Source organism: Otolemur garnettii, unplaced genomic scaffold, assembly GCF_000181295.1.
Source record: "Otolemur garnettii isolate 467f Iridium unplaced genomic scaffold, OtoGar3 scaffold00027, whole genome shotgun sequence".
In the NCBI taxonomy this organism is placed as follows: Eukaryota; Metazoa; Chordata; class Mammalia; order Primates; family Galagidae; genus Otolemur; species Otolemur garnettii.
In genome coordinates, this window is record NW_003852422.1 from 4,667,790 (window position 1) to 4,691,898 (window position 24,109).

General features: G+C 45.6%; 1 protein-coding gene across 2 annotated transcripts in view; it reads left to right on the forward strand.

Annotated features, from left to right (window-relative positions):
* Positions 1 to 216: 216 nt before the first annotated feature.
* Positions 217 to 24,109, forward strand: part of LOC100949769 (cytochrome b5) — a 30,549-nt gene continuing 6,656 nt past the window's right edge. Inside the window, exons 1-3 of one of the 2 annotated variants that reach the window (XM_003788397.3) lie at positions 217 to 442; positions 21,742 to 21,870; positions 23,340 to 23,369. In XM_003788397.3, coding sequence (XP_003788445.1) covers positions 314 to 442; positions 21,742 to 21,870; positions 23,340 to 23,369 — 288 coding nt within the window. In that variant the 5' untranslated portion in view covers positions 217 to 313. Of the gene's footprint in view, positions 443 to 5,129; positions 5,281 to 21,741; positions 21,871 to 23,339; positions 23,370 to 24,109 lie in introns of those variants that run through there. The other variant, XM_023512358.1, reaches the window with a different exon arrangement.

Below are 24,109 nucleotides of genomic sequence, written 5' to 3' on the forward strand. Positions count from 1 at the left end.
TTCCTTTCCTCCCTCCGCGCGCTCCCGCAGCGGAGATTGTGAAGGGCACCTCCTGCAGCCAATCAACACCCAGGCTCTGGGCGGGGGCGCGCCGAGGGTGCGCAGGGGGTCGGCCAAAGGCCGGGCCTCATGAGTGACAAGGATGCCGGCCTATCCTCGGAGGCTGTGCTTAGCAACGCCTCTGCTGCGCGGGCAGCCCAGCCTAGGGCGCGGTATAGTGCGCGTAGGGAATGTCCCGGGCAGCCTCTGCTGAGACGCGCGTTCTGCTTCTCTGGTGGCTGAGTGTGCCGGGTTTGGCTCGCCGCGCGCAGAGATGGCGGAGCAGTCTGACAAGGAGGTGAAGTACTACACCCTGGAAGAGATTCAGAAGCACAACCACAGCAAAAGCACCTGGCTGATTCTGCACCACAAGGTGTACGATTTGACTAAGTTTCTGGAAGAGGTGAGTTGGTGAGGCGCTACTTCGGTCCGGGCGCGTGCCCCGGGCTTTGGGGCTTCCCTGGCATGATCTGTGTCCGCCGATCCTGCACACGTACGGCACACGTACGAGCGCTTTCGAATAAGCGCGGTCGAGTCTGCACACCTGGGAGCGCTCTCGAATAGGTACAGCTGAGCCTGCACACTCCTGAGTGTGTGAGCCTGGGCGCGCTCCCCGAGTCTCCACACCTGCCTGTGTACTCCTGGGAGCTCTTTCGAATCGGCACACCTGAGTGTGTACGCCTGGGAGCGCTCCCGAGGTCTGCAAGCACGAGTCTGCACACCTGAGACCGCTCCCGAATCTGCACCCCTGAGTGTGTGCGCCCGGGAGCGCTGTCGAGTCTGCCCTTGGCTTGTTACACCTGAAATCGCTCAGTACATCGGCCCGCATCCTTGCCCTGTGAGCCCTTTTGGCCGCCCAGGGTGCGGGCTTGTAGGGCAGGGCGGGCGGACGTACACTAGATCACATTAGTGGGAATCAGAATCGTGTCTGGAGCAGGGACGTGCGGATTTTAAATGATTCCTTTTATCCTTGAGTTTGAATAGAAGAGATCTTCCTCCAGCGCAGGGGTCGGTCCCACTGATGTTACTCTTGAGTTATGGTTGGAAACCGCCCACCCTGAGAGCCTTGGGGTACTGCCAGCGGGGACCCTGACCTAAGTTGCGTGGGGGCGGGACCGTGACATACGTGGCCACTCCACCTTCCACACCCACTCGTGTGCACCCCGAAGGGCCGTAATGATGATTAACGGTGTACATTACTGACTTGGCCTTGAGCGACTGAGGACTCAACTTTGTGGTGGTGTGTGGTTTGGTGACGTTCGAAGAAGCAGGATCGCCAGTGGGACTTGAACCTTAAGCGACTTTGGAGGCTGTAAAATAACCTTGCTTGACTGAAACATTTTTTTGATAAGATTCTTAGCTTTGGATTATAGTTTTTGCTGTATGCTCTAAGGTGCATTTGTAGTAATTGTCATTGCTATCTCTGGATGTATTTTATTACTTTTAGAGAGTTGAATCGTAAATCTTAACACACATACCCTCCCCTCCACTCACCCACCCCTAATAAATAAGGATGTTTAGTAATGAGAATTATTTACTTGGTGGGGGGCAAAAATAGAGACCTACTCTTAATTGGATCACAGTTTACATGAAGGGACTTTTGTTTTGCAGAGAATGTTAGAGAAAACAAAGCAAAATCAAAAAGTCTATTTAAAAGGAAAAGTTGAAATTAATGTTTATAGATAAGATAGTTCACTCTTGTTATTTGACAGAATGCCAGAAGATAAGAAGATAAGTGTCCCAATTTAGCTAGGTGGCGGTGGTTTATGATAGGGAATCAGATCTGGTGTGTCTTCTCCCACCTGCTGAGCTACACAGCTTGTTTGCCATTGTAGATTTTGAACTAACAGTCCTGTATGATAACAAGTCTAATGGACTTTAAGTGGCTACTTGCCACTGTCCTTCCCCCCTCTCATGGTTTATGTAATCTGCAATTTTAAATTATTGTGTGTTTGTGTCTATAAAAAAGTACTACTTATGAAGTAATGTTAAGATATATTATAATGTATTTGCTATTTTCTTTCTTTTTAAGCCATGCTAATGGATTTTTTTTGTCCCAGAATGGGTTTTCTGTTACCTTTCGCATTGTTGACATTTTCGGCTGCACAGTTCTTTGTGGTGGGATCTGTCCTGGTCTTTGTAAGATGTTGAGCAGTTTCCCTAGCCTCTACCCACTAGGCATGGGTAGTAAATCCCTCCTCTCCCAGTTGGGATAACCAAGAATGTCTCCAAATATTACCAGTTGTCCCTTGGGGCACAAAATCACTTCTAGGTGAGAATTAAAGTTATTGTGTATATGGTAGATTTTAAAAAGGAGATAATAAGAAAGAAGGTAATTATTAAAATTTACTTGAAGATATTTGCTTTTACATTTTATTTTTACAAGGCAAGATTATGCAAAAATTTTCTAAGCAAAACTGGAAGGGATGAGAACAAGCTGCTTAGTGAGTAAATTTGCTGAAAATACATTCCTTTATTCATTCTCAAAAGTTTTGATACTCTCATTTGAGGAGAATGCACCTCCGATGAAATGAAGGGCAGCCTCAGAAGAGGAGGCTGGAGTTGGGAGGAACACAAGGACTTTGAGGGGCTGTGGACTTTAAGGGGCTGGAGGTATCTTTGGGGTCAGAACTGTTTTTTGCATCTCTGCCTTCTCTACATGTCTGCCTCACGTTCTAGCAGGTTGAAACTTGGAAAAACAAGGCCACCTAGCCTTCCCTGGGCTGCACCAGCCTTCACAGCACATCTGTTGATGTGTTTTTCCACGTCCATTTCTGTTATTTGCTTTTACTTTTGTGATCATCTCCTGCTTTATGCAGTGCCTACGCATTGGCTTCCACTCCCAGCAAGGCCTTCGGGGGCTCTCCCTGTTGTACCCACAGATCTAGAATTCCCTGCAGGTGCTTCCTGTGCCCGTGTTACAAACACCTCTTCTCACTCAGACAGCTCAGCACTGCTCTGTCAGGTACTTTGACTTCTTCCTAGAATCCTCCTATTCTGTGATTTTTTTTTTGTGATTCCCAGCACCATTTATCTCATACCAAGTTCAAGAACAGGAACTGAGCCAGGATGTATGCCTCTCTTCCTTCCCCCTTTGCCTTGCCTTTTTCCTTTCTCTCCTCCATCCTTTAAAGGCTCCAGAATTTCGTGAAGCCTGTGCATGTTAACTAAAGAATATTCTGTCTTCCCTAATGTACCTAAATGTGAAAGTTTTTTCTCCTTCCTACCTCTCAAATGAACTTTCAGCCATTGTGGGCTAGATCTCCATCTACTGTGAGTTCACTCATCCCATATGGGCAAGATTTCTCATGGCTGAGTATTTCTCCCTTTCAGAATGTCCTAGATTTCCGTGAGTATCCACATTCATGCTGAGAATATGTGTGCTGTGGTGGAGAGATCCTGGTCTGCGGCCTGCAAGGTGCATGTCAGGAATACAGGTTGAAGTTTAATAGTTGTGCAATGTGAGCTCTGTTTTCCTGAATTAATGACTTATAAAGCCATTGTTCAGGAGGCGGTGTAGAAACCTAAGAGGAAAACTTATTATTAATGGCAATCTAAATAGCAGCAGGGGGTTAGTTTCCTGCTAATACTTGCCTAGGAGATTTTGAGCTTTATTGTCTACATGTTTTGAATGCAGTTTTTCTTTTATCCTGAGTTCTGGTTTTGAATTAATATTTGTGAAATTGAGTCATGTCATGTATGATTATATCATCAGCAGAGTTTATGATTGATTATAGACCTTTGAGGGACAGTTACTTGAAATGAGAACTTAAGCATTTAGGATCAGAGGGGGAAAAATGATTTGCATTTCTCTTTCTGTGATTTGGGCAGCAGCATTTATTCAGTTTTTAAAAGAGTTGTGGAACAGAGAGAAGAAGATGTCACATAATAGTTATATTAGGTACACATTTCCATTCAAGTCCATGGGGGTTTGATTTGTGAATTAGATTTTGTTCTGAAAATTTTATGAAGCAAAATGTCTTTGTGTTGAGTTGGCTCCCCTGCCCCCTTGACATAAAAATGGAAACTTGTTTCTATGGAACATTTTCTAGTGATCCTGGATTCTGGTAGTCTGCCATCTGACCTTGGATGTTGTTTAACAGCCTTCTGCCTCACCTGGACTTCTGGAGTCTAAGAGTGCTCTTCATCGCAGGCTGTGTTGCAGGCACTTCGTTTTTGTTATTTTCCATGAAAACTGGCTGCCAGCATTGCAGAGAACAGTGATTCTGAGGCTGGGGACTGGAGTATCCCAGGGATCCCAGAAGAAATCACTGAAGACTCATTGTCCTTAATTATGAAAGACGGAAGAATATGTCTTTGCTCTTATCAGGGCTGCTATATTTAGGGGTGAAATACTAATTGCCTTTGCTTTTTGTAAAGAAGTTTGATAGTATTTCAGGTCTTATACTAAGAGGCATACTACTACATGCCTTTGTATGTAAAATGGAAACATTAATTACTATTTAATATTTATTGTTAGGTAAATAAGGCTAAGAAAATATGAAGTACACAGGATGAAAATACAATGGTGTTAGTGATAATAGTGGCTCGTGCATCCTGTGTAAACAGGTGGCAAAACCACATCTCACAAGGCCACCTGGAGAAGGAAGCTATGGCTCTTTGATAATATTGTTGCTTATGAAGTAAATTTTTGGTAACCTGTTGCAAAGAAAACTCTTTTGATTAACTTTTCCTTTTTTTTTTTTTTTTGAGACAGAGCCTCAAGCTATCCCCCTGGGCAGAGTGCCGTGGCATTACAGCTCACAGCAACCTCCAACTCCTGGGCTCAAGCGAGTCTCCTGCCTCTGCCTCCCAAGTAGCTGGGACCACAGGCGCCCGCCACAATGCCCGGCTATTTTTTGGTTGCAGCCATCATTGTTGTTTGGCGGGTCTGGGCTGGGGATTCGAACCCGCCACCTTAGGTGTACGTGGCTGGCGCCTTAGCCGGTTGAGCTATAGGCGCCGGGCCAACTTTTCCTTTTTGTTTAAGGAGGATGAATATTGTAAATAAGGAAGGACAAACATGGGCCAGTTTGGTTAAATCAAGGAAGGAATAAATTTGCTACATTCTACTTAATGCAATGTCTGTTATTCTGAAGGAACCTTGGACTGTGGAGGACAACTGATTAGTTGCTTTTTAGTCTAGTGAAGTCCGAACAACCCTGGCCCCCTTGGACATTCATGGGAAAGTGCTGCGCTGTGATTAGGAAAACCAGATCTGGTCTCAGACCTGTTAGGGAGGTGAGCTCTGGCAAGCCAGGTAATTCTCTAAATCACTTCCTTATTCTGGTGAAGGGGGGACTGTTCTGTCACCTGCATCTGCCTCAGATCTGTGAACGTGTTTTCACACCTATTTCTCCCCCTGTGAACGTGGGGAGAAATAATACGTATGAAAACACTTGGAAAAGTATATAAAGAGAAGGCATTCAAATAACTATTTTGGTTGAATTAAAATTTTATGAATCATTTTTTGTTAAGTGACAGGTCCATTTATTTAGTGAGAACACACCTCAGAAATTATAGTGGTAACCAGTAAACTAAGTGACTCAGTACAAATATCCACCTGTAATGTGATTTTTCAGGTTGTTGCATAATTAGAAATCATCTCTTTTCTGAAGCTTTTAAACATACCTTATTGTTTAGGGGGAAAGAATGCATGATCATTGAATGGAACTAGACAGTGTGGGAAAGTACAGAGAAGAAAAAGATGCTCAGAATTCCACTGCCCAGAGGTGACCAGTTCTATACACATACACCTTTGCTCAGAGATGTGTTTTACCCAAATGGGAATATTCTATGTGCTGTATGTAAGTTGCTTTTTTCCTGCACGAAACTACTATAGATGTTGAGGGTAGCAGTCATTCTAGTGAATTACATTTTTCCAAGCTGCCTCCTTATCATACAAGTGGATCCTAATGTGTGTAACTACTTCTCCTGCATGCTCTGTTGTTTAGTTTACCACCTGGGATTACCTTCTTATGGTAGGTCCTAGTGAGTGGGATTCTTGGGTGAAAGGATATACACTTCTCCGTTTGGTGCATGTACCAAAGTGCCCTGGGATGGTTTGTCCCAGGGGCCACAGTCAAGGGCTGACACACCAGTGGGGTGGTTTCCCAGGTCTTAGTTCTTAGTAACTCAGAAATCTGGCTGTGTTTTGCCTGTCTCCTTCTCCTGAATTGTTTGGATGTGTATTTTTGTTAAAAGAGGAATCTATGGAAGATTTTTTAGCACCTTTATCTTACAAATTCTCTTAAAAGTGCAGCTATGGGGAGTGTAATACCTGGTCTATTCTATGAAACAATGAGCCATAGTTACCGGCACCAGCCCATTGTTGTCTGAAGGCCAAGTGGCCCGGGGCTCCAGCTACCTAATTGGGACTCTAAATAGTAGTGGCTCAAAACCAGTCCCTATATCTTAAATGCTTTTTCCCCTGTTACCTTTGAACTTTATTTTCTTGGGAATATACAATTAGGTCACGTGTTAACTGGCCCCCTGTGCCTTTTACTAACACAAGAACAAGAGAATGAGTGGAAGATTGGGTGGGGGTAGCTCACCTCCTGCTCTTGGCGAGCGACCCTGATGAGGGAGGGAGGACATCTCTGTGGGTGATGGCAAGAAGTTACTTACATCTGTAGAATTCAGTTCCTAGTTGGGCCCATGCCCAAACGCTGGCATTGAGACCAGTGATAGCCTCAGTCAAAGGTCCATTTTGCAAGGCTCGCTGGGACGGCAGGAGCCTGTGTGAAATAGGATAACTTGAGCTCTTCTGTAGTCCAGGGCCCTCGTATCAGTTTTCAAGCTTGTTTCTTTCAGTGCCTGCTTTTGTTTATTGTTGGCAGGACTATTTGTCAAGTTTTTGCAGCTGTACACGTAAACATCCAGGACACAAATCAATCCAGCCTGCTTTGTCCTCTCTCATCTTCCAGGCAGGGTTCAATAAATGCCCTTCCTAATTCCCCTCTCCCCCTTATAACTATCCCTAGCGAGCTAGTAATGGTGATAGTAGAGGCCATTTACTGAGCGTTTATTAACATTCGGTGTGTGCCAGGCAGCACGCACAGTGCTTTCACACAGGAAGCCTTCTTTGTGTTTGTACTTTCCGTCTCCAGAACCACCCTGGAGGGCCCTAGTGGTGGGATCCTCCTTTTTAAATGTTAGGCAATGTGGCTTGGGGGAATGCACCAGCTTGCTCAAGGTGCGCAGCGAAGGTGTCAGGCCCACCGCGGGGCTCCGGAACCCCTCTCTGCTGGTTCTGCCACTGAGGCACAGGCCCCAAAGAGTTTGAAGGTAGCCAGGATAGTTTAAAAGAAAAAGCCATCCCTCTGCTACAGAGCTGCTGCTATTCGCTGAAGGTTTTTTGCCCCCATTGAGGATTTCTCCGTAGGGTCTGGGAGAGGTAGGGGGAATTGTAGGGGAAAGTGGGCAAAATTGTGCCTTTCTTTGCATCTATTGTTATTTTACTATGCCTTCTAGAAGGTGAAGGAAATTGATTGATAGTTTCTGATAGAGGCGTTTTTTAGATCATGCAGAGTCTTGAAGGAGTCAGTTTCTTGGGAAGACGCTCTCCACCTGCCCTGGTCTTAAGAGTCTGTGCAGTTTAGGTCAGGGAAGGTGAGGCGTGTGTGGGGCTAAGTGTTGTCTCCAGGGCAGTGCGAGGAGGTTCCAGCTCTGAGAAATACTCAGTGGCTCCTGCCAGGCTCCTCCCTGCCCCGTCCCTCTGCTTTGCACTGCCCTCTTTTCCACATCCCACTCCTGGCAGTTTGTTGCAAAGGTGCAGGGACAGGAGTCTTAGATGCCTGATCCAGCCCGGTGCTGGCCCCTGGCGGGTAAGCCTGTGGTATTTCCTAAGTGGTTTGAGGAGCTGTTTTCAGCTTGAGTAAGGAGCTTTCCTTACACCAAAGAATGTCATTTGTAGAAGAAAAACAAAAGAGCTTCTTCAATGGAAACACATTGTCATGTCTTTGCTTAATTCCTTTCAGTGGCCTCCCGTTGCATTTAGAATAAAATGCTGTCTCTTCTCCCCAGTTTAGAAACTCCATGCGGTCCTGCCTACCTCTCCCATCTCCGCTGGTAACGCCTGGGCACACTGACCCTCTCCTGGTTTCTCAAACCAGCCAAATTTTTTCTGCCTCAAAACCTTTGTTTTGTTTTCCCTGCTACCTGCCTCTGCTTGGGCAGGTCTGTTCCCCAGAGAGGAGAGTTTTCTTTTTTTTTTTTTTTTGAGACAGAGCCTCAAGCTGTCCCCCTGGGTAGAGTGCCGTGGCATTACAGCTCACAGCAACCTCCAACTCCCGGGCTCAAGCGAGTCTCTTGCCTCCGCCTCCCAAGTAGCTGGGACCACAGGCGCCCGCCACAACGCCCGGCTATTTTTTGGTTGCAGCCATCATTGGTGTTTGGCGGGTCCGGGCTGGGGGTTCGAACCCGCCACCTTAGGTGTATGTGGCTGGCGCCTTAGCCGGTTGAGCTATAGGCGCCGAGCCGAGAGGAGAGTTTTCTGTCATGCCATCCTGTTTGACATCTCTGCTGGCAGTCGGGTCACCGGGATCTGATGCTTCTCTTGTGTGTGTGCCCCAAGTGCAGTTAATAACCCCTCCGGGTGGAATAGGCGTGTCCTGTGTGGACACAGATGTGGCCCATGTGAGCTTTGTCACTGTCTTAGTTCTTTTTTTCCCATTTCTTTTCCACACAAGTGGTGCATGCAGTGTGATCCTTGCTCTGTCGGGGTTTGCCTGGAGTTCTGTCTCAGGCGATTTGGAAACTGGCGGGACCAAAAAAAATAAATAGAAACTGGCGGGACTTCGTCATGAATATGTGGGTTGTAATATAGTCTTAGAGCACGAAGCGCAGAATGGCATTGAGGGAAGTGCCTATGAAGTCAGCAGAAAAAAGAATTAAAGGTGAGGGTGGCACTTCACATGCATTTTCCTGTCCCTTCCAGCCTGAAGCCAGTGCCTCCCGTGTGCACTGGGTCCTGTTCCCTCCTGCTCACCAGAGACTCCAGCCATTCCCTGCGCTCTCGTCTGCACACACCACTCGCCCTCTGGGCCTTTCCTCACTGCGTCATTGCCACCAGGATTTAAGTGTGCGTTGTTTATCCTTACCTGACTGACGTTCCCCCTGGGGACAACCCTTGAAATGGTGGTTAGCGTGCCATTTTCAATCCTCCTCCATTCTCTTCTAAATCACACCAGTTTACCAAAGCTGCACTTGCCAAAGTCACCGTGATGCCCTTTGTTGTCACGTCTCTGCATGCTCCTCAGTCACCCCTCTGGGAAATGCCCTTTCTACTTGGTGTGAGCATGAGCTCTCCTGGTTCCCTCCCCCGTCAGACTTTCTGTCTCTTTTTCTGCCCTCAGTGTTAGAGACCCCAGGGTCTAGGGTTTCATTCTCCTTTGGGCCTCTCACCCAGTGCCTTGGCTTTAAATGTGCTGTGAGTCCTAGATTGCCATATCCAGGCTATAAAGAACTCTCCTTGCTCATTGGGTTCTTCTGTCCATGGCTCTGCTGCTGCATGTCTCCACTCGGGTGTTTCATGGGCTTCTGAAAACCTAACGTGAAAAGCTGAACTGATTTTTCCATCCAGAACATGCTCTGTAGCTGTTCCTCCCCATCTTGGTGATGGCAGTTCCATCCATCTAGTTGCTCAGGCCAAAACCCTGGAGTCCTCAAGGACTCCTGTGATTCTTCTTTTTCATTCAGACTCACCTTCAGTCCACCAGGACAGCCTACTGGCTTAACTTTTGCAATTTCTGCCACCTTTCTCCCCCTGCTCTGAGCTACCTCACGTCTTGCCTGGCTCCTGACTGTGTATTCTCACTACAGTAGACTGACATTGTAAAATGTGAGCCAGATCTGGTCACTGTATGCTCTTCAATGGCTAATATTATGACTAGAGTTTTAGGTTTAGGATGGAACTGTGGTAGTCAAGGGAGTGTGGTTCTGGCAGAGAGACAGAGAGAGATCAGTGCAGTGGGGTGGGGAACCCAGAGATAGACCCACACAAATATTTCCAACTGGTTTTGACAAGGATGGAAAAGGAGTTTGATGGAGGAAGCAGTTTGCCTTTTCAGCAAGTGCTTCTGGAACGATTGAACATCAGTTCCCCCAAAACGTAAACTTTGGCTTAAACCTCACACCTTATAGAAAAATTATCTTGGAATGGATCACAGATCTTAATATAAAATGTAAAACTTTTTGAAGAGGCTTAGGATTAGGCAGAGAATTCTTAGAACTCATGGTGAAAGTATGATTCATTTTAAGTTGTTGGCACTGGAAGATTATGCACCCCAGATGCCCTTCTCACCTACTGAGCATTCACTAAGTGTCACCTCCACGAGGCAGGTCCTGACCACTGTATTTAAACCTGGAAGTGTCCCTGGGCCCTTGAATTTCTGAGCCCAGTCTCTCTGCTCAGCTTTTCCCTGTATCACACACCACCTTGTAACTTTGTAGTTTACTGACCTGTTATGGTTGGGTTTATTTCCTTCCACTTCACACATGTCCCATCAATGCAAGGGTTTTCTGTTTTATTCACCGGTATTTCCCAGTTCCTAGAATAATGTTGGCACATAGAAAGGACTCAATAAGTATTGACTGAATGAATAATCAAGTTTATGAAAAATACTAGAAGATTGATGCAGGTAGCTGTTGGGTTAGACTGAATAATTTCCTTACTACTTGCTTTATTTTTCTCTTGTCCCATCAGCATGTTTCACCTTATTGTTCTTAACTCTAGACATAAAAGGAAAAAGAGGCCCAATTATTTGGTATTGAGAGAAAGAAAACAGAAAATGATGCCATTGTCGGTCTTTCTGTCCTTCCATCTTTGGTCTCATCTAATCGCTTGGCTATTCCGACTCTAGGCGGACAGTAGTTGGAGTCGTGAGATCCCAGCTCTTCTTCCACGGTGCCCCTGGGTTTGGTGGCTTTGCTTCTTCCTATTAGGATGCTGGGTTGAGTCAGGTGGCAGAGCAGGAGGTACATGATGGAGCTCCCAAGTGCTGTCCTTCCCCTGGCAGGCCTGACCTTCCCTCCACCCAGAGGTCATCAGGTCAGAATTGGGGGCTTATGTGCCCTTCTGAGATTAGAAACAATCACATCAGCACTTGGCTTGCTTGCTTTATCTTATCTAATGTGGTAAGTTTGGTAGTCATGGAATTTAAAATATCAGAAAGGACATAGTGACCAAATAAATACAAAATTACCTTTGATTCATAGTACGTTTTATTTATTTATTTATTTTTTTGGAGACAGAGCCTCAAGCTGTCCCCCTGGGTAGAGTGCCGTGGCATTACAGCTCACAGCAACCTCCAACTCCTGGGCTCCAGCGAGTCTCTTGCCTCCGCCTCCCAAGTAGCTGGGACCACAGGCGCCCGCCACAACGCCCGGCTATTTTTTGGTTGCAGCCATCATTGTTGTTTGGCGGGTCCTGGCTGGGGATTCGAACCCGCCACCTTAGGTGTACGTGGCTGGCGCCTTAGCCGGTTGAGCTATAGGCGCCGAGCCTCATAGTACGTTTTAGACCAAACATTTACTATTTCAATTCTAAAAATTAGAAGAATTTTTCTTCTCTTTTTCAAGGACAGAGAAGTCATAATAGCATTCTACAGGAATTGCCAGGTCACGGCCTGCCCTCATCCTAACTGACCTTTAAGAATTATGTAGATAAGTTTGTCATTTTTATAGTAGGATGTTTCTATTAACTCTTGTCATTTGGTTCTGTGGCTTAGTAGAATTAGGCTAGTTGATTAAATCTGAAAGCTGTTGAGGATAAAGGGGGGTGGGCTTGGGCTGTGGTGCAGAACTGGCCTTGGCAGTGCACAGTGGCCAGTGACTGTGTCAGGCACATACATGGGGAAGGGGAAAAAAATCAATAGCACTTGATCATCTTACATGCCAGACATTCCACTAATATCACTCCAGCAGGTGGGTGGCTGCCCTACTGTGCTCTAGAGGCACAAAAGCCATCTGTGTTAGCAGGTCTCTGGGAAGTGGCTGTCCTCTGAGTATACATAGGGTTGTGTATACGACTGGTGTGGACTCTGCCTGCTGCGCACATCCCTCGGCTCCCCTGGCAGATGCTGTCACCTGGGCTTCGGTTTCCTCAACTGCAAAATGGAGATGATCGTGGTGATACCACCCTGTAGGCGGGTTGTGAGCTTTGGAAAGGTCCACACACCATACTGTGAACATGTCCTAGTTTCCCCTAGGCTTTTACCCCAGCTGCTGGAATGGAAAAGAGAGGCCTTGAAAGCTAGAAGGTGACAGAAAATGGTCTCCCCAGGTCAACTTCCCCCAGGAGGTGGAGCCTCAGCTGCTGACAGCAAGTCACCCGCGGGTGTTCCGCCGGTGTTTACAGCTGTGTACAGCTCTGCCACACCGTTGTGTTCTGCTCAAGGCCACTGTGGTATCCGAGACCTTGGCTTGGAAGCCTCCCCTCGCTTACCTGGCAAGCCCCTGCCAAAACTTTTGCTCAGAGTACAAGTGTCCCCTCCCGAGTGAACCTCTCTGTTGGTTCTCTGCCTCCTGGGAGAGGTGACCGCTCCATCCTCCCTGCAGTGGCTCCTGGTGTGTCTGCTTCTTTATTAGGCTCTAACTTCGGGGGCCTGTGGCTCTCACATCTGGTAGCAGCAACTTTGGTCAGATGGGGTGGTGGCCCCATCAACCTGCTGGGTGGAGGCAGAGTGGGATGGGAGCAGTAATCGGGTGATGTGAGTGAGGATTCAGTGGGAGGGTGTGTGCAGTGAGTGCTCCACGCAGGTGTTGGCCTCCACAGAATCCAGAGGTCTGATGAGCTCAAACCTACTTGGAGGCCATCACCCTTTGCTGTCTCAGAGGAGCAGTGTCCAGAAAGGAAATGTTTGGTTAGCCTGTTATGTTATTGTATTTTAAATCTGCCATAAACTGTTATACTTCCAAACTCTTGTGAATTGTTTTCATTTTTGGCTTAACGATTGCAGATAAGCTCTTTAAACACTTTTTTTTTTTTAAATTTTTGCCTAGTCATTGTTTTTAGACAACCTGTTTGCCCCACCCTTTTTGGCAGTGTTAAAGTGTTTGGAATAAAAGATCCTGTTTTAAACTCCAGAATTGGTGGACTTTGGTCCACATAGCTTACATTTAGGTTAAAAGGGAATTTTTTTTTTTGTGGTTGTTTGTTTTTTGCTGGGTTATGTAAACCCTCACAGGAATGACTTTGACCTGGTGCGTGTTGCAGTGAGGTAATGTAGTTCTGGGTACCCCCCCCCCTTTTTTTAAAATAGGGACAACCTTGTAGTCACGTGGAGCCCTGGCATAGAAGTCTGGGGGGGGGAGTGGCGTGTGTGTGAGCAGCTATCTCCAATCTTCTTAGTTAGCAAGGCCTGCTCAGGAAGGCAGGGCAAGTACCAAAATTTCTTGAGGTTTATAAGTGAGAGATTTTCCCCAAAGTTCTCAAAAGGGAAATTTATGAAGAAGCATTATTTTTAAAGATAGTGTCTGTATTTTAGTCACTTTGTTCAAAAGTATAATAATTTGCATATTCAAAGATAAGTGGAAGGTTGCTGAGCTCTAAATGTCTGAAATGTGTCCTGGCCCTGCCTCCTTCAAGCGCTGTCAGGGGGCTTCATTTCTCTGAGTCTGATTTCTGCGTCTGTATGTTTAGGGTGTCAGGTCTCTGAAGGTCCTTTTAAACTCTGAACATTTTGGACTTTGACCTTCAGCCAAGTATTGTGTGTGAAGATCTCCAGCTCAGGCAGGAACTGTTGGTGTCTCCCAGGCGAGGGGCAGGGCAGCCGGACTTGCAGGAGGGGAGCTGTTGAGTTACTGAGGCTGGAGCCTTGTTGGGTGGGGCAGAGCTGGCGTCCCCAAGCCTAGTCTAGGGTGCAGGTCGTCCAGCATATCCATCATCCTCCCTCTTCAGCTTGTTCATCTTTGTTCATTTGCTCCACAAGCAATGAAACCCTAACTTTTCTAAAGGGCCTGGGATGGTTTTTAATAGCTTCTGCTTTTCTAGACTCCTGTTTTCTAGACCATTCTGTTTGGTCAACAATCACATGGCCCTTAATATTTCTGTAGTTGTTTGACGTTTGCTGAGACTTGGCACTGTTTATTTTTATAGCTCACGTGCTTTAATATAGGCCTACAGGTCCTGTTTCTTGACTAAATGATTGATGTGGTAATTAGAATGAGGCTCAGAGGAACCCCGACTAACTGGCTATTTGTCCTTGTTTGCTGCCGTGACATGTGATAGCTGTGTCATTTCTCATTTCTTGGTCAGCCCTGGGGGTAGCTCTCATCCTTAGGCCAGGAGGCAGCATCCCTGTTCCAGGCGGCAGGACAAAGGAGGGGTGAAGGGCAGCAGGGGCACACCACACGAAAGGGAAGCCTTCTGGAAGGTTCTCATATCTATTAGCCAGAGTTTAAGCAGGTGGGATGCCCAGCTGCAAAGGTGGCTGATGTAATATCTTCATTTGCTGGCCGTTCCCAGCTGAAAGCTTCAGTGTTAGAAACATGCTGGAGCAATGAGCAGCCTTCCTCCCCCTAATCTAGGTGTGTAGCTGAGGGCACTCCCTGGGCTGAGTGGATATTGAAGCTCCCTCTGTTGAGTAATTCAAGAGATGTTGATTTGGCTGCAGAAACTCACCATTGTAGGTTTTGAGTGGGGTGCAAGACATGGTTAAAACCGTATTTGAGGCTGACTATTGCAGCAGCCTAGAGGAGGATCAGGGTGGGAGAGGGAGTTGGTGGCCGCACTGAGAACTGTGTGAGAAGCCTCCCTGGTCTCAGAAGAGAGGCTTTCCTGTCTCCTGGGAAGACCGCCTAACTTTTGACTTTGACATTTTTATAAACTTGCTTTTCCATAGTCATAAAATGTAGGAATTCTAGGGGTTAAGGACAACAATAAAGAAAAATGCTATTCTCTATCAATCCTGCAGTAGTCTCACTGTATCAGATTATCTGTGTTAAAGAGGAATATAGCTGGCAAAGATAATTCAAAAAATATAATTTACTCCCATTTTTATTTTCTGGATAGAGTATGGAAAGAACTATTAGAATGGCCACAGCAGGAGTGAAGAATGGGCCTGGAGGTGGTTCCACCCTGTAATCAGTTTCTGAATAAGTAATAGTTGTAGACTGCTCGAAGTCCACAGAGCCTTTGATTTTACTAACATCTTCTTTCTACTTGAGGAATTTGCCTTTATGTTAAGAATTTATTATTCCTTGAGATCACTTGTATCAAAAAGCATCTTATTTTACCTTGCCAATTTTTATACAGCCATTTTCAATGTGCACTGTTAAGTAGGAAATGGTCTTTTTTTATAGCTTTATAAATCCTGTATACTGTGAAATCTCTAATAATGCATTTATTTCCTTATTTACCATTTCTCTTTGGCCTCATTCTAAACAGTGAGCGAAGCCTCATATCTCAGGCATATTTTGTAGTTCTTGTCTTGCCGCTCAGTCATCCCAAGGTCCTGTCTTCGGTGTGTTTACTTCTGTAGCTGGTGTGTGATGTAGGAACACTGCCCTGCTCTTATAAGGCACCTTCTGCTGTTTCCACGCTGATACTCATTTTTTTTTCCTGTGAATGGGAAATGGGCCACTCTCTTTTTCATTTGAAAGAAGTTGTGTGTTTTCTGCGGTTTCTTTTTTTTTTTTTTTTTTTTTTTTGAGACAGAGCCTCAAGCTATCCCCCTGGGTAGAGTGCCGTGGCATTACAGCTCACAGCAACCTCCAACTCCTGGGCTCAAGCGAGTCTCCTGTCTCCGCCTCCCAAGTAGCTGGGACCACAGGCGCCCGCCACAACGCCCGGCTGGCTTTTGGTTGCAGCCGTCATTGTTGTTTGGCGGGCCCGGGCTGGGGATTCGAACCCGCCACCTTAGGTGTATGTGGCTGGCGCCTTAGCCGGTTGAGCTATAGGCGCCAAGCCTTCTGCGGTTTCTTGCTACTTGTACCTACTGAAGCAGAGTGTCTGGGAGCTCGAGACTGAGGTGTGGGCGAAGGCCTCCCAGGAACAGGCTGTGAATGGTCCTGGATGTGCTTTCCATGGGGCATCCCAGCATCGCCTATAGGTTTGGGGCCAAGTTCTTTTTCTAAGGACCTGGGGTATAAACCACTGAGCTCCATAAACAGGTCTCATGTCTTCCCAGAGAGGCTCTTGGAACGTGGGTGTGAAATAAACCCATCACCCTGTCCCCAAGAGTGTCTGTGAGTGCAGTGCTGCCCCTGGTAACCTTGCATCTCTCCTGAGGGAAGCAGTTCCAGGAGCAGGTGGAGTCCACCTGCCCTGAGTGTTTTTCAGAGTAAAGCGAATTCTTACCACTAGGGTATATTTGGGAAGAGGTGGGGGGTGTAGGTGAGGAACAACATGTTAGTCATCAGCTATAAGAGCGTTGACTTTTCACAGCAGGTAACTCAACAGTGTCTGGCTGGAAGTGCTCGCTTGGTGCTGTTAACTAAAGCTAAAACGAGAATCTGAGTGTGCTTCTGTTAGCACTGTCCAAAGGACTGTAAGTTGACCTAATCATTAGGGAATTTGGGTGCCCAGTGGAGAAGAATTTATCAAGTTTGTAAAACAGTATTTTCCTTCTTAAGCTCTTCTGTGTTATAGGAAAGGAGACTCTGCCTTTTAGATCGTTGAGTGGGGCAAACTGGGATTGAGCAATCCAGGCTCAGGGTTGACCTTGCCCTCTGGCAGCCATTCAGATCCGGCAGGGTCTTTTTCTCCCTACTGATATCGCCTGTCCTTTCCTCAGATTTATTGATACCAATCTTTTAACACTTTATTTTCAGCCTTTTTTTTTTTTTTTGTATTCCCCTCATTTTTATACATACATATTTGATAAACTCTTGACTTTAATCCTAAAATTTACAAGGACAATTACAACTATATTTTCACATTAGTATAGAAATTATAACTAAGGAAGTTAAGATACCATGTCAGATTTTTAGTGATTGTAAAATAAGGCCTGAAGCCATATAACATTTTTATCGAATTAATATAAATAAAGTGAGCTACTCTGTCTTATGCAAGCTTTCACTGCATCGCCATTGTACAGCCAAGAACTTCTCCACTTTACCTTCATGCCTTCCACTTGGGAAGATGGTAAAACAGGTCTGGCTTGATCCTAAAACCTGCTACCTAGTCAGGGAAGCGTCATTTGGTCCTGGGGCATCGTCAGCAGTTATGTTGGCCTCTCCTTGGATAAGTCAGTTGACAAAAGCTTTTTCCTGGTCAGGTCAGTGGCTCACACGTGTAATCCCAGAACTTCGGGAGACTGAGGTGGGAGGATGACTTGAGCACCGGTGTTACAGGTTATATAGTGAGCTAAGATTATGCCACTGCGCTCCAGCCTGGGCGACAGAGCAAGGCTTTTCCTGTAGCAAAAACAAAAAAAGAGTTTTTTTCTGCCAACATAGTTTGATTTATTAACTCTTGTTCTGGAGATACTTTGTATAATATGGTGACTGTAGTTAATAATATGGTGTACTTGAAAATTACCAAGAGAATAGACCTCAAACATTCTTATCACAAGAAATGGGTAAGTATGTGTGTGCACCTTATCAAGACATTATTTACCTTAAATACGGACCATTTCTAGCTGTTAATTATAGCTTAACCTAGGGGATTTCTTTTTTAATTAAAAAAGATAAGAAGGTGATTGTCATCAAACTACACTGTGCCGTGAGCGCCAGTGCTGATGTGGCACGTAGGTGGCTCTGGGGCTCGTTCATGCTGCCTCTCTCCAGAAAAGTTCTTCAGATCCACACTGAGCAAGCATTACAGGTGCTCAAAACCATGAGCATCAGTGAAGGCCGTGTGTCCTCTCGGTGTTATTTTTTTAACCTGAAATGAATTGCCCACTTCTTCAGAACCAAATGACTTTGATTTTTTATGTACTTGTTTTTTGTATTTTTTTTGTGTCCTACATAATGTCTTGCATGTAGTAAAATATTTTGATGAAGTGAATTACATGAAAATTAATGATAAAATCATGCAATCTGAATGGTAAGAAGCATGATGGCTCAGGAAAAGGAGGGTACTGTGAACTGGAATAGTTGGATTGAGAGAGAAAGTAACCGAGCTGGTGACACACAATAGTTCCCAAACCCATGTGTAACAATTTGTGCTTTTTTTATTTATCCAACAAATACCTATAAACCTTGAACTAGTTATTGGGAAAACAGTGACCAACAAGACAGACAAGTCTCGGGCCAAGGAATTATTGAAACAAACTGATGAGAAACACGCTGTCCTGCTGCAGAGGCTGGTTCCAGGACCTCTGAGGGTGCTCGAGGCCCTAGTGTACAATGCTGTGGTGTTTTATATAACCTATGCACAGCCTCCTGTATATTTTAAATCATCTCTAGGACATTTATAATACCAGTACAATGGGACTGCTATGTAAATAGTCATTACACTTTGTTGCTGAGGGAATAATGACCAGAACAAGAGCTTGTACTTGTTCCGTATGGGTGCTGGGTCACCCCCTCCGAATGTTTTCCATCTGTGGTTAGTTGAATCCATGGATGTGGAAGCCATGGATACAGAGGGCTGACTGTAACTTCAAGTGGTGATAAGTATCTTATTGCAGGGGGGAACAGTTAAATTCAGCGGTGGACAAAGGCAGGGTGTGCAGGCATGGGCAGACTGCACAGGCGGGACTCCAGCCTTCAAGCAGAGGGAAGTGACGTCATGGAGGAAGTTTCACAAAGTTCTGGGAGCTGAGCAGATGTGGGGTTGTGAGATGGGAGCAGGTTTGGGCCTGCTGGGAGGCCGGGAGGCCATGTCCAGAGTGCCACAGGGCCGGGTGGCAAGTGGCAAAAGCCCGGATGAGCTGTGATGGGAACCTGCTGCCTTCAGCCTGGCCGTTCCATCTTTGGAACTCCTCTGCTTCACCTTTACGTCTGCCCCTCCATTACTACCAGCCTCCCTCGGCTGCCCAGCGTAATCCTTCTTTCCTACATCACCATCATCGTCATCAAAAAGTCTTCCTGGTGTGACACTGTGAGGGGAATTAATTGTAGGAAAGAACAAAGGAAGCTGGAGTCCAGTCGGGAGGTAGTTGTCAGCACGGCTGGTGGGGAGGGGCCAGACGACCCCAGACTCTGGGCCTGGCAGCTGGCGTGGGGACTTAAGTGTGAGTGACTTCTGTCTTGGGCCACAGCAACTGGGTGTGTAGTAGCAGCATTTACAGAGGATGGAAAGCCTAGGAAGGAGTGTATTTGGGGAAAAAGTGAAACGTGGGGGTTTGGTTGTGTGTTAGAGGCTGAGTGAGGGGTTGAGGGCACAGTTGCAGGTGGGAGGAGTTGGGGTGACATTCAGAGCGGGGGGAGGGGCCCAGGGGAAGACTGGAGGGATGCTAGAGGCACCTGTTCTCCCAGAAGTCAAGTGAACAGAGCATTTCAGGGAGGAGATATTGGTTATGTGACATGCTGTGAGCGCTCACACTGTGTGGTTTTGAGAGCCCATGGCCAGCGTTACTAATTCTGATGTACCTTGGCACCATGTCCTCCTGAAAGGACCCTTGGTATTGGGTAGGGCTGTGGCAGTTACTGTCTTCTGAATTTAGACTGTGCTAACCTTTAATCTTTTCAAACATATTTTTAATTTTCCTGTAAATAACCCTTAAATTGTAGATGCAAAACACAAAAGCTATTTTCAGTTATTTTATTGGTGTTCCTGGCTCGTACCTGAGACTCTGATTTGCTGCCTGGAGCAGAGTACTCTTGGGTAACTGACAGAGTGGAGGTTTCAGGAAAGCACAGGACGGCACTGTGGGCTGTCTGGATTCGTGGGCACGGTGCGTTTGTGCTCTAGAACCAGTTTATCCCTCAGCCTTGTCTCTCTCCAGGACACCTCTTCTCAGCAGTTGGCAACACCGCGCATTCTGCTGTGCGACCAGACACAGGCGTCATCTGCGTGCTTCCGCTTCCGCGCTCTCCCTGGCTCCTTCACTCTGTGCCCAGGCCCTTCATCCACTAGTCTCAAACCCTCACACACCTCTTCCCGTGCAGGCTGCTACCACCCTGCCCTGCTGGTGGCTGCATCCTCTCTTGTCCTGTGTCTTTTGTCCACTCTGAAGACTGGGTTATGTATTAAGATTAAACTGATTTGTCACCTCCCTGCTTACATCCTTGCAATAGCTTCTAATTGCTCACAGGACAAAGATGAAAATCCTTGCAGAGGCCAGAAGCCCTGCATGGCCTGGCCTCCCCCCGACCCCGTTCTCCTTCCCTCTAATACTGGACCCTTCCTGACTCAGACTTGTCACATGGACATGGCTCTGTCCTGTCCTTCATGGTGCTGTGCTCTTCCGTAAGATCACCATCACTTGCCTGGTCATGGGCGGTTCACATTCTCTCCCTGTTTGTCTGTGACCTCCCTGAGGGCAGGACTTGGGGCTTCTTTGCACACTAGCATGTCTGGCCCACTTTGGTATCCATCTGGCACATGGAGATGCTCTGTGTGTGTTTGAGTGAGTTAACTTCAGCACGACACAAATGGAAATTGAAATCTTCCTTTGGAAAAATGGAAGACTTTGTTAGGGCAGCTCAGGTGAAAACAGCCTTGTGTTCCTGTGACTGTCCTCAGTCTGCCCTTTACGTTCCTATATTGTCCTCTCAACATCCTTTGCCCACCCTCTGCCTCCCTCTGGGCGCTCCAGCTGGTTGCTGCCACCACGTGGGCAGAGGTGTGTTGAGCCCTGCATTAGGGAGGTCAAAAGGCAGGTTTCTGCTGTGGACTCGCCATAGTAGAGCCAGGGCTTCTGATTGGCTCAGACTCTCTGGAGACTCAGGGAGAATTTAGCCTCTTTGGTTACCTCTAATCCTGCTTATGTGTGACTATATGTTTTGGTCTTTTCTTTAAGTCTTTCAGTAAATCATCAGATAATTTCATTCACTTGTTTGTCTACCATTTTCCTTTTTTGAAGCCTTACCCTTTCTCTGGACCACCCCAAAATTCTATAACCTGCCTAACATAAAAGGCCACAAATTGCTGTCATACAATGACCTTGGGGAATGACCACCATGGCACAGCCTCCAGCTGTCCCAGTTGATCTTTTTTAGTTGAGAGTGTGACTATGAGGAAGACCCTTTTCTTTAGCTTATTCAAGCTGATAAGAGTGTGAAAAGCTGTAAGATGAATTGTGAGGTCTCCACATGTGGCGATGTAAACTCCATTTACTTGGCCAGGCATCTCTCATAAATATATCTCAAGGAAAATATTAGATACTACAAAAATCCAGTCCCAAGTCTTTTACTATCTTAACCACGACTTGAGTTGTTCTAAAATAGTCACTTTTACTCTTTGATTTTCTTTCTAATTGTTAAAACCAAATCTTCAGGGTAGTGAAGATATTTTAGTATCAATGAGTTGATTCTATGTGATTTTTTTTTTCTTAAGTAGTTTTCTCGTCTACTTTAAAAATTTTATCAGTCATCATTGAAACCAGTAATCCAAGATATTTCTCTTTCTCTTCTGTTTTTCTTAGAAAATTGCCTGACAAATGGTTTAGGCAAGGCATAAGTCAGCTAGATTGATATATACGTATCTCTCATTTCCGTTCTTGGTCAGGAATTAAGGTGAGGAGTTCCCTTTTGTAGTTCTGTTTATATTAAGACTGTTGGTTACTTCTGGAGTAATCTGGTTAAATAAACTGGCCATTTTCTTTTAACTCATATGCTTAAAAAATATTTTTTATTCTATCCTTTGAACAGCATCCTGGTGGGGAAGAAGTGCTGAGGGAACAAGCTGGAGGTGATGCTACTGAGAACTTTGAGGATGTCGGACACTCCACGGACGCTCGGGAGTTGTCCAAAACATACATCATTGGGGAGCTTCATCCAGTAAGTCCTTTGGGGGAGTACTTTTTTCATATTTCTTTTTAAGGCTATTGGCTTGCCTGTATCCAAATTTAAAACACTTCCTTCTGATTTTAGAACATCATTTTTGTCGTAAACAAATTGACCAACAATTTCCTTCTATTTCACTGGTTACATTTTTCACTGGCACTTTCTAAAGGTATAATCTAGCATAGTTTTCTTTCCCTTCTTTATTTTTTGGCCAAAATATTTTTCTGAGGAAACCCTCTTCCTTCTGAAGATATTTTAAATGTAGAAAGTGATTTAAAACATTTGAACACTACGCTATGTTAAATGAATGAGCTGTGCCTTCCATGTACAACTAGCCTGTTGCCTTCATTCTGTCCACTGCACCAGACCGCTGAGGACACAGCTTTGATGTCACCCCATTCTCTCACTTCTGGAAGCACCAACCTGACTTAGTTTTCATATAAACACAGGGCTGTGGCATGAAATTAAGCCCTTCTATGGTAGTTCTAATATGACCATGTTAAACTTGACTGGCTGTCAACCTAAGTTGTCAGGAATACAGTTGAAAACTTGGAAAGACATTTCTGAGCCTTCTGAGCTCTGCAGGTGCATCAGGCACCCTCTTGATCTCTAGTGAGCACCTGCTTCTCTTTGCCTGCCCAGCTGCTCAGCTTCCCTGGGCATCAAGAGGGTTTGAGGTGCTGATAGAAACTGCCTCTTTTCCTCACAAGAAAAATAATGCAGGCAAATAGCCTAATCTCAAGTGAGCAAACTCAAAAACACTTAGCACAAACAAAAAGTTTCATTGTATCTCATTGATACCTCTCTGATGACTGTGAAGGGGGAAGGGTTCTGTCAGGCTCTTTGTAGGGTAAGAAATCCATTTTAGAGCAACTTCCAAGTGGGAGGTTCATTTTGGGGTTTGGTGGTAGATGTGTACTTTCAGGGAGTAAGCTTTCATTCACCTGGAAAGTTTATTTGGCCCCATATTTTCAAACTTTTGCAGAAGTGAAGTATTTTTCTAGCAATGAGAGAGGCTTGTCGTATACTTCCCATTGGGGTGGTGGGATGGGTTTCAGGCCCTGACTGCAGCATTTCTGTTCTCCCTGCCTTCTGCTTCCCTGTGGCCGGCATCTAGACACACTATTTTTGATAGCTTCAGCCTGATGTTTAAATAGTTTATGACCCTACAATTGGGAGAGAGGAGGGATTCACTGAGGATATCATGCAAATAAAAGTAGTAGATATCTCAAAGGGAATTTGAGAGATTGGAGGAAAGGATTATGTCTTCAGCTGTTCTCCAAATTAAAGATCGTAGTCCAAGTCTAATGAATGTGTATGCACATCACCCAGTTCAGAGGGTTGTCAGGGATGCTGTTCTAGGCTTTGGAACTCTAGATAGAAGATGCCCCTCAGCACTTTGGGAATGGTTTAAAAATTTTTTCTCATTCCATAACCTCCCTTTTTTTTTTTTTTAATTTCAGGATGACAGATCAAAGATAACCAAGCCTTCGGTAAGTGTGACCATCTCAGATGTCTTGATGGAGAGAGTTATTTGCACTGTCTTTAGCACCTGTTACACTGAAGGCAGAGGCCTTTTACTTGCCTGGCTGAGACCAGCAGGAGTCTTCCTAGGTGAGGGGAATGTGCACCTAGGACCTGGCTCAGCAGAAAGGTGTATTTGTATAGGCTGGTCAGTATGTTTTGCTGGGATAGCTTGTGTTACTTTGTAAAACTCTCAATACTTAAAACTACTCTTTTCGTGATAATTATTAGGAAATACCTTTTGAAGAGCTCCTCTTTATAGGTAGCAAGTACTGTGCTTCTACCTGAAAGATTTGATACAAGCCTGAATTTTTTAGGCACTTAAAATCTGGTTGAGCAGAGTCCTTAAGTCTTTGAGGACCACCCGTGTCATCTTCATCTCTACATCTCTGAGGCATAGTAGGCGTTCCATAAATGTTTGCTGGATAAATTTAATATTAAATAATACCTTTTTGACTTTTTTCCCCCAGAGGAAACGAAAACAGTTCTAGTATTCCTAGCGTCACACTGTGGGTCACTAGGCCCTCTGTTTACTGATCATTCCACACAGAAGTGAAGACAGTCCAGAGTAAGAATTGATGAGAACAGCCAAAGTTCCTGAAAAGTACAGGCAGGCAAAAGAGCTCCCGGCCTGTAAGGAAAGGACTATGAGGGAAAGGTTTTCTTAAAACAAGCAGCAGAAAGTATAATTGTTCTCATCTTAGTGCAT